This window comes from Cricetulus griseus (genome assembly GCF_003668045.3).
Source record: "Cricetulus griseus strain 17A/GY chromosome 1 unlocalized genomic scaffold, alternate assembly CriGri-PICRH-1.0 chr1_1, whole genome shotgun sequence".
NCBI lineage: Eukaryota > Metazoa > Chordata > Mammalia > Rodentia > Cricetidae > Cricetulus > Cricetulus griseus.
Genome location: NW_023276807.1, coordinates 165,450,531 through 165,465,060, shown reverse-complemented (window position 1 = coordinate 165,465,060; position 14,530 = coordinate 165,450,531). Strand labels below are relative to the sequence as shown.

Genomic DNA, 14,530 nt, shown 5'->3' with positions numbered 1-14,530 from the left:
TGGAGAGCCATAGAGGAAGATTTGAACATCAACCTCCAGCCTCCATATGTACTTGCACATACATGTACCTGCACACATCTATGCACACACACAAGTACGCACCCCCCATATATATATATATATATATATATATATATATATATATATATACACACACACACACACACACACACACACACACACACACACATATATACACACACACAAAGACACAAAACTGAAGAAAAAGCTGAATATTTTGTAGCAAACATGGCTCCACATGGCTCATATTTCTGGGAAGGGGTGCACCAGGCAAGGGAATGCAATGCTGAAGAAACAAGCAGGGTGGCTTTGTATGAAGGACGATCACTGAGCTAACCTGCACTAAATTTATCCAGTGTGTCTAACAACTGTAGTTGGAAGCATCGAAACATCAGCTATTATGACACAACTGTTCACACACTCTAAATACAGTAGCTGCCTGTACAAGGCATGTTTGATAGCCACAGGTTTTTAAAAAGAGCTTGATTAGCCGGGCATTGGTGGCACATGCCTTTGATCCTAGCACTTGGGAAGCAGAGGCAGGCGGATCTCTGTGAGTTCGAGACCAGCCTGGTCTACAGAGTGTGTTCCAAGTCAGGCTCCAAAACAATACAAAACAAAACAAAAACCTTGATTAGTCTACTTTGATGTTGGACCTTATTTTTAGAAGCGAGTTTCAGTGTGTTATATAACCCTAACCCTATAACCCTAACCTTAACCCCAACCTAACCCTAGTTTCCATTAGTTATTCCTAAGCAAAGAATGAGAACACATTAGAAACATCACCCTTTTGTCCTAATACAGCATCTAGCAGAGCAAACTGTGAGAGGGCCACATGTAAAACTCCACTGGCTGCTGGCTATGGTTTTACAGAATTGCACATCCCTGTCACCCCAGCTTCCAGGAGGTAGAAGCAGGAGGAGCAGGATTTCTGGGCTGTCTGTAGGTCTACAGTGATTTTGAGGCCAGTCCGGGCTACATGAGACCTTGTCTCAAAAACAGCATCATAGTAGAGGATCTGATCCCACTGCAACAGTCACAGGAAATGTGCAAGCTGCCTTCTGAGGAGGAGACAAAGCTTAGGAAAAGGAAGATGGCTCAGATGACTCACCTGAATATCCTCCAGGCTCATCACCCTCACTACGAAGCCCTTCAGCTGCTGCATCCTCAGGAGGGCCAGGCGCAGTCTCTCATTGGCCATGGTCGTCGTGCCCAGGATGCTGGGCCAGTAGCGCTGGCATTTGACTTTTTCTCCTTCCACCTCTTGTGTCATCATTGCTATCACTGTGGAGTTCTGCTCCCAAACCATTTGCCAGAAATCCCCCACCGTGGTGGGTAAAGGCCCCTGGCAGGCAATGTACACAAATTCCTGTGTCCCCACTGGGATCCTGATGAAACTGGCATTGATGTATCCACCTTCATCTCCAAGAGGCACTCTGGTGGTGTCATCTGTGAATGTCCACAGCAAAAGGTCCATGTCATGATCATGCACTGTCACTGTTTCATACAGAACCAGTCAAAGGCCATGATGGTTTCTGTTGCCTTCCATGGACTTGCTGCCACATACTCTGGTAGAGGACACTTTTAAATGGCAGCAGTTATGTTTTTGTTACATTGTATCTAAGGTGTCAGTTTGTTGGCTTTCTATGAAACTTGGTGCTTGCTAATATATACTTTATATTGTATATAATAAATATGTATAATTAATGTGATAACATGTGATTGAAATTAAACTTAACAAATCTAAGTAGAACTTCATAGTTAGCAATTAGAAAAACAGACACAAACATCTTTGTTCCTTCCGTCAATCAATATCTTGATACCAGTGATAACAGTCTTGAATGATGGGACAAACACTTTCATAGAACAAAAGTTAACATTGAAATGACACCATCGAAGCAGCTGCTACAATCCTTACTAACATATGTAACTCTCATGTAGACCTGAGAAGTACTTTTTATTTTGTCATTTTGAATTACTTATGTGTATATATGTGAGTGTGTTTTGGGGGAACGATGCCACAGCACATGTGTGGGGGTCAACATGACAACATGACAAGGTTGTCTCTCTCCTTTCACCATGCCGCTACCAGGCTTGGTGGCAAGTATCCTTACCTGTTGTGCTGGGCTCATTTTTATTTAAATATTTATAATTAAACAAGTCATTTTGGTGACAAGGTAAAACCTCTAAAAATTATTTATAACAAGATTGTCAGTGAGGATAGGGTCAGTGTCATATGCTACGATCCAAAGTGTTAACATGTAAGAAGCTGCCAAGTTAAAAGTTTGGGATGCGTGCACGCGCGCGCGCGCACGCACGCACGCACACACACACACACACACACACACACACAAATCACACTGTTGGCTAAAACATGGGTTGAAATCATTCCTTTTATTTCCTTCTAGAATCTGAAACAATTCAAAGGTTCATGTAGCCTGGCAGTTCACCAGTCACACACTTGCATACAGCTGCTCATTACCATACACATTTCTGTAAACTTAAAACAAGTAGAATAAGCTGATGGTATGGTTACACATAAATCCAAGGATGATCCTTTGGAAGCAATTACTATGTACATAAATATAAATAATATACACACATATATTGTATGTGTACGAACATGCACATGTGGATACATGTACGGATATGTGTGCATATGTGTGAGTCAACCTCAGGTATCATTTCTCAGCAGTCATTTACCTTCTTTCTTTGAGACAGTCTCTCGTTGGGACCTGGGGCTTGCTGATTAGGTGGAGCTGGTTGAAGAGCAAGCTTCAAGCAGCCATTTGTCTCTACTTCTAAACATTCCACCAACTGAGCTATCTTCCATGCTTGCCAATTTAGATGCAAAAACAATTTTAGAATTACTGATTAGGTATCACCAATTAATTTCTAACCTAGAAGTGGTTTTGGAAAATTCAGGATATCTCCACAAATGTTCAAGATGGCCACGGTTGAGTTTCAGAGCACACAGAGCACTGAAAAGAACAAGTGTACTGTAATCTACATTTACTTGTTACCATAAAGATTTCTGCCTGTGTGCACACACTTGTGTGTGAGGTGCAATGGGTCAGCCTAGCAGGAGAGTCTTAAACAGTTCAATTCATACTGTACACACACTCAGTGAGATCCACACTGAAACTTACAGGGAACGAATAAACACTCAGTGAGAGCTACACCAGAACTCACAGGGAACACACACTCAATGATCCACACTGGAACTCACAGGAACACACACTCAGTGATCCACACTGGAACTCACAGGAACACACACTCAGTGATCCACACTGGAACTCACAGGAACACACACTCAGTGATCCACACTGGAACTCACAGGAACACACACTCAGTGTTATGCACTGGAACTCACAGGAACACACACTCAGTGATCACACTGGAACTCACAGGAACACACACTCAATGATCCACACTGGAACTCACAGGAACACACACTCAGTGATCCACACCAGAACTCACAGCTGCTCATTACCATACACATTTCTGTAAACTTAAAACAAGTAGAATAAGCTGATGGTATGGTTACACATAAATCCAAGGATGATCCTTTGGAAGCAATTACTATGTACATAAATATAAATAATATACACACATATATTGTATGTGTACGAACATGCACATGCACACATGTGTGCATATGTGTGAGTCAACCTCAGGTACCATTTCTCAGCAGTGATCCACACCAGAACTCACAGGAACACACACTCAATTACAGCCACACTGGAACTTACAGGGAAGGATATTTTTGTATCTGTTCTTCCTTCGGTTTTCCTTAGTCTGTCCAATCAGACACTGATCCAAAGGTTTTAATTCTTGAAGATTCTACAAGTAAAAAAATGGATATAAGGTTGAAATTTGTTGACTAAAGCCATAATTTAGCCAAGGATAATGCTTCCGCTCCACAGATCAGGGCTGACAAGTGAGTGCTAACGAACAGAGACTTCAGTACAGATTCGGTGAGCCACAGTTGAAAGTATTAACTGCAAATACCTTTGACTGAAAATGCCATAATCAGCTTACTTAATAGACAGCACTTTTAATTTCAGTTTTAAAATGTCTATATATACATTTAAAAGGCCCTACAGAAGCAAGTTTAGTTTCAGGCAACATCTGGAATATTTTCTTGATAGTATCACCTATTCTTTCTCATTTTCATTCATCGCCTAACTCGGAAAAGATAAGTACAGTACACACATGGCAGCAACTCTCAGTGCATACCTCCCTTCAGTGGCAAGAAAGGATGAGCAACGAAGCCAATGGTTTGAGGGACAGAGACAAGGTTATCACAAAACCCCACTGGGGCTGCATTTCTGTTGTCATCAGACTACAGGAGCAAGGACTGTAAACTGGCTTGCATACTCCAAAAGGGTCATGTCTAGCTGCAGCAGCTGCCTGTACCAACACACCTGCTGCAGAAGCCAGGGTGACTCTGAAGCCCTGATCCTCCTGCCTTCAACTTCCAAGGGCTGGGAATACAAGCATATGCCATCATGTCCAGATCTCTTTCATTAAAAAAAAAATTTATTCTGAGCAGTTAATATGACCTTGTTTCGTTAGTATCATTAAGATTCTCATCGGGAAAATTAATTTACCATTAGATATGATAAGACAGTGCTTTTGGAGTTGGAAGTAAGGGTAGTATGGGAGAGCAACTGGTATTTTCAAAAGTTTTTCCTAACCTTGGGCTAGCAAGGACACATTCTCCATCAAATAAATGCACAAGCCACTTACCTGTAGCTCCTGACTAGGGATCCCCTGGTCAAGCAAGCCTTGAAGCGTGCGGATGGTGGCCTGCAACTGAGTGCCAGTGTACTTGCCGAAGGGAGGGACTCTGACCACTGGCAGGGCAGCCAGCTCCTCGTTTGTCAAGAAGGGGTGACCTACCAGAAAGGACCAGATGACTCCTCAGTTCTCCCCAGAGCTGATTCAATGAATAAGAGAGCTCATTTGCCATCATCTCACACAAAGGGGTGTCTCTGTAGAGCAGCGTGGCTGACTGGCTGACATGGTAGTTCACCCAGACTTTGCTACTGCACAGCTGCTTCACCTAGTCTACCTCACCACTGCTCACAAGTTTGGAAGGTTTGTGACTCCCAGCTATTTATATTTTTGAAGGGGCACATGTTCACTTTTGCTTGGCTTTAATGGCACTGTTTGTATGAGGAAAACCTACCTAGTTCCCCTATTATTTTACATTATATCCTAGGAATTAGGGAAGATGGAGACAAAGACATCAGACATCCCACATATCAGATTGCTCTCCAAATATAGGCTTCTCTTTTCACTACCCACTCCTGGCATTCATTGCTGGTGCCCTGGTGTTTGATAGTGCTGTCCTTGCAGAAGAATGCTTTTCTTGAAGTGTTTAGGGGTTGAATTAAACAAGAACCTCAGAAAAGTCTGGGTCCAAGTGAGTGTCCACTGTATGGACTATCTACAACAGAAGTCAATTACCATCCCAGATAAAGTAGGAGATTCCATAACCCATTGAGCAGTTAGGGCATGGTGGTGGTGCAGCTCTGTGCAGGCGGCAGTAATGCTGAGCCCCGTGAGGATCACAGGGCTGGACAGGATCAGTGTCTGGCTGGTGCATGGTTAGCGGGGATGCACAATTGGCTCATATGAAATAATGGTAACTCTTTCAATAATGGAGTGTGAATGCAATAGGAGCACAAAAGCTAGGTGGATGAGCATGGGCTTCAGGAGTCCATGGGAGCATTGTGTACAACAGTACAACAGTCGACCTAAGTAGAAAAAGGTTCAAACCATGAATTCCTTTTAAAATACTAAAACGCCATTTAATCCAGCATTCAGAAAGCAGGGACAGCCTGATCTCTGGGAGTTCAAGGTTAGCCTGGCTTATGTTACAAATTCCAGGTTAGACAGGGGGTGTGCCAAAAGCAAACCAAGACAAACAAAAATACTAAGACTTTGTGCTTAGAGGTTTTCTGTTTCCTTTTTTTTTTTCAACTTGACACGAGTTATCTGGAAAGAGGGCACTCAGCTGAGAAAATGCCTCCATCAAAAGGCACAGAGGCAAGTCTCTCTCTCTCTCTCTCTCTCTCTCTCTCTCTCTCTCTCTCTCTCTCTGTGTGTGTGTGTGTGTGTGTGTGTGTGTGTGTGTATGTGTGTTTGTGTGTTTGTGTATGTGTGGCATATTTTCTCGATTGACGATTGACTTATGAGGGCTCAGTTTACTTTGGGCAGTGCTACCCCTGGGCAGGTGGTCCTGGGTTCTCTAAGAAAGCAGGCTGAGTAAGCCTTGGGGAGGAGCCGGGAAGCAGCATCCTCCATGGCCTCTGCTTTGGATCCTTCCTTGAATTCCAGCCCTGGCTTCCCTCAGTGATGGACTGTAAGCAGAACATGCAAGGTCAATAAACCCTTCCCAAGCCCTAACTAGAACAGACTTCAAATAATAAAACTCCACCCTCCACGATGGTAATGCAACATTAAAAGAATACAAGAAGAGAGAAGTGAAGCACTAGTGTTTCTCCACTGGTTTGTTTGTAAAAATGAAACAGCATGAGAGGACAGAGCAACTGGCACCCCGAAGAGGCTGGCAGTCAAGGGTAACATAGTTCCTGCACTTTATATACTCCACCAGTTTTACTGCAAATAAGCTGAGCTCTTTGGTTTCTCATTAGAAATAGCAAAATCATGACTTTTTGTTTCTATTTTTTTTCTTTTCACTTAAATTAGAAACAAGCTTCTTTTACATGTCAATCCAAGTTCCCTTTCCCATCCCTCCTCCCCTGCCCCCCACCGGCCCCCCTATCCCAAACCTTTTCTGCCTTACAGGGAGGGTGAGGCCTTTCATAGGGGTGTTCAAAGTCTGTCACATCATTTGGAGCAGGGCCTAGACCCTCCCTTGTGTGTCTAGGCTGAGAGAGTATCCCTCTATGTGGAGTGGGATCCCAAAGTCCTTTCGTGTACTGGGGATAAATACTGATCCACTACCAGAAGCCCCATAGATTGTGCAGCCCTCCAAACTTACATCCATGTTCAGGGGGTCTGGATCAGTCCTATGCTGGCTTCTTAGCTATCAGTCTGGGGTCCTTGTTTCTATTTTTAGGTCAATATACTTTGTGCTTTATGTACCCTAAGCCACTGAGAGTTTTAGGCTCTTATAACTATGCAAATAATTTGGTTATAGTACCCAAAGTCAATGTCTGTGTGTGACTTAGCTTTATACATAAAACCAAAAAGCATATACATATGACCAAATAACATCCATGTATTGTAAAAGTCATCTTTTAAAGAATGTTTCCCTACCTATTGTTTTTCTTTTTTTTTTCAGGGGAGAGCACAAACACAGTCCCCCACTACTACACGTTTCCTGCATTTGGGGAATTGCAGGGGTCAGCAGCAATTGCAGGGAATTGCAACAATCTTCTACCTATTATTTTTAATGAAAAAAACTGGTAATAAAATCCTTGCCTTTGCTGGCGTCCTCATGGTCTGTTGTCTCTACTGGCAAGTCACTGCTTCTCTGTGTTACTCCATCTTCCACAGACTTCCCCCTTTGTGATGCTTGAGTTAAGCTGTGCCAACAAACACATTTGAAATGTTTTTGTTTTCAAGATAATTTTAAATACCATGATTCAAGCTACTTATTTCCACTGTAACTACAATATTGTGACACCCCTAAGCTCGTGAGATGGCTATTGGCTACCCAGCCTGCTGGCCCAGTTTCATCCCTGGGACTCACATGGAAGGAAAAGAATGGTCACAGTTGTTCTCTGCAGGCTATGCTTGCAACACATATGCACACATACAGGCACGCATACACAATAAATAGATACATGTAAAAAATTAACAAACTTTCTGATTTAAAAAAAAATCAAATCCAAACTGGGTATAGTAGCACATGCCTATGCTGTCAGCTTCTCTGGAGGATCATTTGAACTTAGATAAGGCCCCTCAATGCAGTTCTTGAAATGTGTGGTACATATGAAATGAACCTAAGTGCACAGTAGCAGTTTTAGCTGCAGACAGCTAGTTCAAGATTGTCCTTGGTGAAGTGATGAAAAAAAGGAAACTAGGCAGAAAACTACTGTCCAGGCATAGGTAAGGTAAAATCTCATGTTTTCACTTTCTGACAGTCAGGGGAACTAAGCAGAGTTCTCTGAGGATACCAGTACACACCATTAAAGCAGGGCTCAGGCTGATGTTCCCCAAATGTCAAAAGCAGGGCAGCAATTATCCTGTTGGGTTTTTGTTTTTTCCTCATTTATTTATGTATATGAGTGTGTTGCTATCTATGTGTTTGTATGGACAACAGGCATGTGCTCCTGGAGGTCAGAGGATGGCAGCAGGTAGTTCGGAAGGGAAGTTACAGATAGTTGTGAACTGCCATGTGGGTGTTGTGAACTAAACTTCAGTCGTCTGGATCCCTATATTGGTTTTATTATGGGGATTTCTTTTTCTGCTCCAACTCATTGTGGGCTGCAGTTTATACTTATTTGCAAGGTCTACATCCATGAGAGTGTATGTCCACCCTGGAGCTGGAGCTACAGGCTGTTGTAAGCCGCCTCATGTTGGTGTTGGGAACTGAACTTGGGGCCTCTGGAAGAACAGTATACAGTCTTAACTGTTGAGCCACCTCTCTTGCATCCATGAGGCTGATTTTGCATTTCAGTAATACACTTTGTCTACAAGAACATATTTTGGCAAGCTTCCCATAGGCATTCCTTTTTTTCTTACTCTTTTGAATACTTGCTTGGTATCATAGTATCCCTCCCTCCAATTTATCTTTATTTTTTTATTTTTTTTGCATTCTCTACTATAAACAATGTTGCAATTATTTGTCATCATGATTCTATAAGAATATTCTCTTACAGGAGTTGGAATAAATTCTTTAAAATCAAATTGCTAGGTTAGAGTGTACTGTATTTCTTCATGGTTTTAATGACATTAAGATAAAACAAAACAAAAAAGCACATTCAAGAATCAGTAATGTGCAAAAACTTGTATTTTAATGGTATTTTTAATTGTCTTCCCAGGAGATCACACTAACTTACTATCCTTTCCTCTTTATCTGTCCAATAAAGAGTGCTCTGCTTTTTGGATGTCTGCTGATGATTAGTTATAAAGCTGTTTTTGTTACTTTATTTTTTTTTTAAAACTCTGTGTGTGTATGCCCAGGGAGGTAGCAGAGGGGGTTACCCCGCAAAGCTGGAGCTATGGCAGCTGTGAGCTGCTGGATGTGGTTGCTAAGAACCAAGTTGGGGTCTCCTGGAAAAGCCCAAGTGCTCTTAACTGCTGAGCCATCTCTCTAGCCCTGCATGACTTTATTAAGTGATGTTCCTTCTTTTCTAGCTCAACCAAAATTTTAATGCCATCTTGCCTTTCTGGAAAAATGCATATAACATCACTGTGTGATTATTGTCAAATGTAAAACAAAATTTATGCTTAATCATTGTTATTAAATCCTATGTATTTACACATATAAAATATTTCTTAGACATTTAGTATTACAAAAATCTTAATTATGCTAGAAACTACTTTCAAAGAGGGAGATTTTGTAGGGTTGAATGTCCTAGATCTAGTGTGGTGGTGAACACCTTTAATCCCAACACTCGGGAGGCAGAGAAAGGCATATCTCCATGAGTTCAAGTCCAGCCTGGCTTACATAGCAAGTTCCAGGGCAGCTGGAGCTACACAGTGAGACCTTCTCTCAAGAGTAAGACCAAAAAAAAAAAAAAAAAAAAAAAAAAAGAATTTCCTAACATTCTTGGTTTCCTATTATTTGAAATATCTTTGTTATATTTTATTTAATTATTTATGTGTGTTTACACACATGCCCAGTGCACAAATGGGGACAATCTTTGGGAGTCCGTTCTCTCCTTCCAACATGTGGGTCCCAGGGATTGAACTCAGGTCATCGAGTTTTGCAGTAAGCACCTCTACCCATTGAGCCATATTGCTGACCCTGGTTTCATTTTCTTATTAATGAAAACTTAAAAATTTAATCATGGTTCCATAATTTGATCAGTAATTTTATTGGAAAACAAAAAAATTCTTCACTTCATTAGAATAAAAAGAACAAAGTGTTGCACACACATTGAAAATTATTTTTTACCTTCCACTGTTTACTTTTTCTTTATATTCTTTATAGCCATTCACCGACTATAATGAAGAGAAATGAAATTCAAATTAGTTCACTGTAACAAAACCAATCTCATAAAGCTTAATTTTTTCTTTAATTGGATTAATTTTATGCCACATATGAGCATGCTACGTGTGTGTGCCCGTGCGCATGGGTGTGTATGTGTGTGTGTGTTGACATGCATGTGGAAACCAGAGGCTGATGTCTAGTGTCTTCCTTGGTTGCTTTTCACCTTATATTTTAAGATGGGCTCATGGAATCTAAAGCTCATGTGGGGTATGTTTCCCTCCCCTCTACAGGGTGTATTTGCTATAGGTTCTCTCTGCACCCAGCACTGCAGTTACAGGTGCATGCTGCCGTGCCCTCTATTTATGCAGGTACAGAGGATCTGGATGCAGGCCCTTGCACTTGCTTTGTAGACACTTCATGAACATCTCCCCTGTCCTGTCTCAAAAAACAATAACAACAACAAAAAAAACCAAACAAAAATATAAAATAAGCAGGAACTTTACATTAATAAAGAGTTACATTTAAAGTAACTTTTGCATGAAAATATATCCTAAAAGTCAATATAATAAGTTTTCTGACATAAACGTTTGTTATTATAGGCCATTATAATGATGAATATAAAGAATAGGCTTTTTATCCTTTTTTAGAGAAAATTAATTTTAGGTGACAATTTTTAAATGGCAGTCAAAACTTTTTATTTATTATTAGTTAAAAGTGACTTTGAACACCCCTATTAGATGTCAGTTTTAAAATATTGTAGTGAAAATATAATTATGCTGTTATGACTTGTAAGAGTCATGAAGCCTTTTAAAGAGCCCATGGTATAACTACTAATGCTGTGAAAGCATAAAAGGACAACCCTCGAGAGAATAGCATATTTTGAGACAGTCAATGTTTATATAATTTTTATGCATTAAGAAATACTCAGAAGTCACCATCTTCTTGGTACCCATATATATCTCTAAGGAAATAGTGAACGTAGCCCTGTGTGTCTGAGTGGTGTGGAAGTAAATAGACTGGTGGTTGACAACTGTAAGAGGCTGTCAGCATGGTCTTGACTCCCTCTCCTTCTCCCCTTTCCTTATTCCTTCCTTCAATTGAGAGGTAATTCAGATTTTGCTGGGTACAGATGACACTGCGATGTAACAAAATGACTCTAAATAACTCTACCTTCATCCACCCTCCAAGCAATAATCTGTCAGTAAAACAAGTGACATTGCCATTATTTGTCCTCTGGGTTAGAACAGAATCCTAGCCCTTCAGGTGCAGGTGCAGCCCTTACCTCAGAACTGTCTTTAGGCAACGGAGAGCCATCACAGTCCATATCTGCTCCTCCTTCTTCTGGTGCCTCCCCATTTGTCCTTAGTATGTCTGGAGAGAAACACACAGGCCAAGAGAAACTAAGAAATGTACTGAGGCAACAGAAAGTTTTCATTTACCCATAAAAGAAGGCAGTAATAGACCACACCAATGCTCTAACTGGGGAAGCAAAGAATAAGTGATATGATACACAGGATAAATATTAGTTACATTTATCTATGAAATGGCCATGCTTTAACACTCGGTTATTGTCAACTGGAGGGGAAGATGTTTAGACTAATATACATATATACATATGCACACATGCACACACACACACACACACACACACACACACACACTTTTTAGATATTCTCATGTAGTCCAGGCTGGCCTTGAACTTACTATGTAGCTGAAGATGACAGTGAATGTCTAGTATTCCTGCCTCCACATCCAAAGTGCTGGGATTATAGGTGTGCATCAGCATGCAGAGTTTACACGGTCCTGGGCATTGAACCTAGGGCTTTGTGCATGCTAAGCAAGAAGCACTCTACCCACAGCTCCATGAACGCCTCTAATGATACATTCTAAGTCTAAATAATGAGCTAACTCACCCACAAAACAACATGGAAAAGACAATAAATTTTATTTTATTTCTGAAAACACTGTCTAGAAATTGATGATGGTATTGCTAATGTATTTCAATTTTACTCGTTTCCTCCACATATGTGCGTGAATTCCTGGGTACACCGATTTACTCATCTGCTTCACTGACCTGGAGAGCAGGCTGCTCTGGCAGCATTAGTCTGGTTTAAGAGGTTCTGGGCTTCTTCATCCACAACATCCAGCAAGGACTGGATAACTTCAGCTTCTTGAGGATCAGCATAGATGTCATCAACCTGGGAGCCAGATTCTTGAAAAATAGTATTTGATTTTAAAACTACTGAGAAAGGGACAGTCTCGATTTTAAGACGACAGGTACGTTGATGTTTTAAGTATCTCCTTTGAAGGTGACCTAGTCCTGTCAGTCTACAAGTATGTGGCTGCTGAGACAACCACACACACAAATGCAACTTAGAAATAAAAAATAAAACTCAATATTGGAGATACATACCTTTTCGTGAAACATTAACAATATAATGCTTATTGCATATAATGAATGTCAAATTATTTATTAACTAAAGAAATATAGAAGTTGTTTTTTGAAGATTAAGGATATAACAGACCCGATAAAATATCCTCAACATAAAATGTACAAACCATTTGGTACTTTATGTAGGCTGCCCCACAGCACACAGGAAACACCAAACACAGTAGCTGTCTATTCAACATGCTAAGCCATTTCAGCCTTAGAGACGAGAGTGGATGCTGACAACTGCACACTCTGCAACCAACAACGCCAGTTTTATATTCTCTTACTCTTCATGTCTCCCATCAATCCTCCCTTTAAAGCTGTGTTAGCATGTGAGGTGCAGGAGGGATAGCTGGACCACTTCTGTTACTGAACTCTTAGGTCATCTACAGTAACTGGATGGCTTATTTGAAAACTACCTTTGGTTTCAGTCCCATTTGTTGATTCCCTTATTTGAGAAGACGAGCATTTTCCTCCAGGGTACACAGATTCGATGACTTCTTCCCCATTAACCTGAAGTAAAAGAACACAGCAAATCACCAGATTACTATTTAGTTAACCTCCAGGACGGGCTGGATGTGGTCCCTCCCCCTCTTTCTGCTGTGTGCAGACTCATTTTCCATTCTTGCACTTTGTGTTACTAGAAAATATCTGTGGAGTAAAGTGTGCAAAGGGGATGAGGGTTCCTATTGTTGAACACATCTGGAATTGTGGTATTTCTTAAATTTATTAGACTACACAAAGCTCTTACTTGAGGCATATTTTTTTGACATTTGTCCTCCAAAGAACATTTTAGAAAAGTTTCATAGGATTACAAAGGCCTAGAGGTTGAGAGAAAGGAATAGTTCTTTTTAGTCCTCCCTCCCTCCCTCCTACATAGGGTTTGCTATACAGCACAGGGAGGCCTCAAACTCATGTTCCTATTGCTTCAGCCTCCTTAACGCTGGAATCATATGTATACACCACTATTCTTAGACAAAAGACAATCAATCATTTAATTACTTATAAGGGTGTTACATGGATGCATGCTCCAATTTAGTGGCTTGACCATTTGTTAGGCTTAAACACTTCGCTGTGTAGTTTAACTCTCTTGTGAGTTTAAGGGACATAACAATGGATTGTAACTATGTAATTATTAGATGTATAATAGAACTGAACTGTGACATTCCAGTGCAGCTGACAGCCTAGAAGGACAATGTAGCAGCCATGTAGTTCAGTGCTAGAGCACTTGCACAGCTGGGTTCAGTCCTCAGCACAATTAAAAAGTACATCGCTTCTGGGTTAGGGATGGGAGCATGTGTTCAGTTCTCCTCTCATGCTAGACCGTGTCTGGTGCAGACCAATGCAGGGCCTGCACAGACTGCCACAGTGCTATGAGTTTGCATGTGTCGGTCCTACTGTGTTTTAGAGGACCTTGTTTCCTTAGTGTCCTTCATCCCCACTCCACCCCCCCCCCCATCTTTCTGCCTCCTCTTCCCAGGATTCTCTGAGCCCTGAGGGAAGGGATTTTATAGAGACATCTCACTTAGAACTGAATGTTCTAAGGTCTCTAACTCTCTGCACACAGTCCAGCTGTGGTCTTTGTGTTTGGTTCCTATCTCTCACTCTCTGCACACTGTCCAGCTGTGGTCTCTGTGTTTGCTCCTGTCTACTGCAGGATGATGATGACTGAGGAAAAACTCATCTGTGAGCATTGAGAGAATGTTGTTAGGAGTCACTTTATGGTTATATTCCTTTAGCAAAACCATAATACTTGGTTTTCCCCTAAGTCCCTGGCCTATCTGGTCTTCAGTTATATGTCAAATGATAACTACTCACAAATGAAAACATGGGTTCACTCCAAAAGAGTCTCACTAGGGACACAAACCACTCTTGAGGCTAGGCCCAAAGCACAGCAGGAGATGGCCAGCACAAACTGAGCTCAATGGCCTCTCTGGGGG

The 14,530-nt window shown here is 41.2% G+C and overlaps 1 protein-coding gene across 1 annotated transcript in view; it reads right to left on the bottom strand.

Annotated features, from left to right (window-relative positions):
* The window catches only part of Ptpn13 (protein tyrosine phosphatase non-receptor type 13), a 165,823-nt gene that overhangs the window by 7,752 nt on the left and 143,541 nt on the right, over positions 1 to 14,530 (bottom strand). Inside the window, 8 exon segments of the mRNA XM_027388500.2 lie at positions 1,133 to 1,470; positions 3,774 to 3,864; positions 4,774 to 4,922; positions 7,480 to 7,583; positions 10,124 to 10,170; positions 11,442 to 11,530; positions 12,234 to 12,371; positions 13,010 to 13,103. Coding sequence (XP_027244301.1) covers positions 1,133 to 1,470; positions 3,774 to 3,864; positions 4,774 to 4,922; positions 7,480 to 7,583; positions 10,124 to 10,170; positions 11,442 to 11,530; positions 12,234 to 12,371; positions 13,010 to 13,103 — 1,050 coding nt within the window.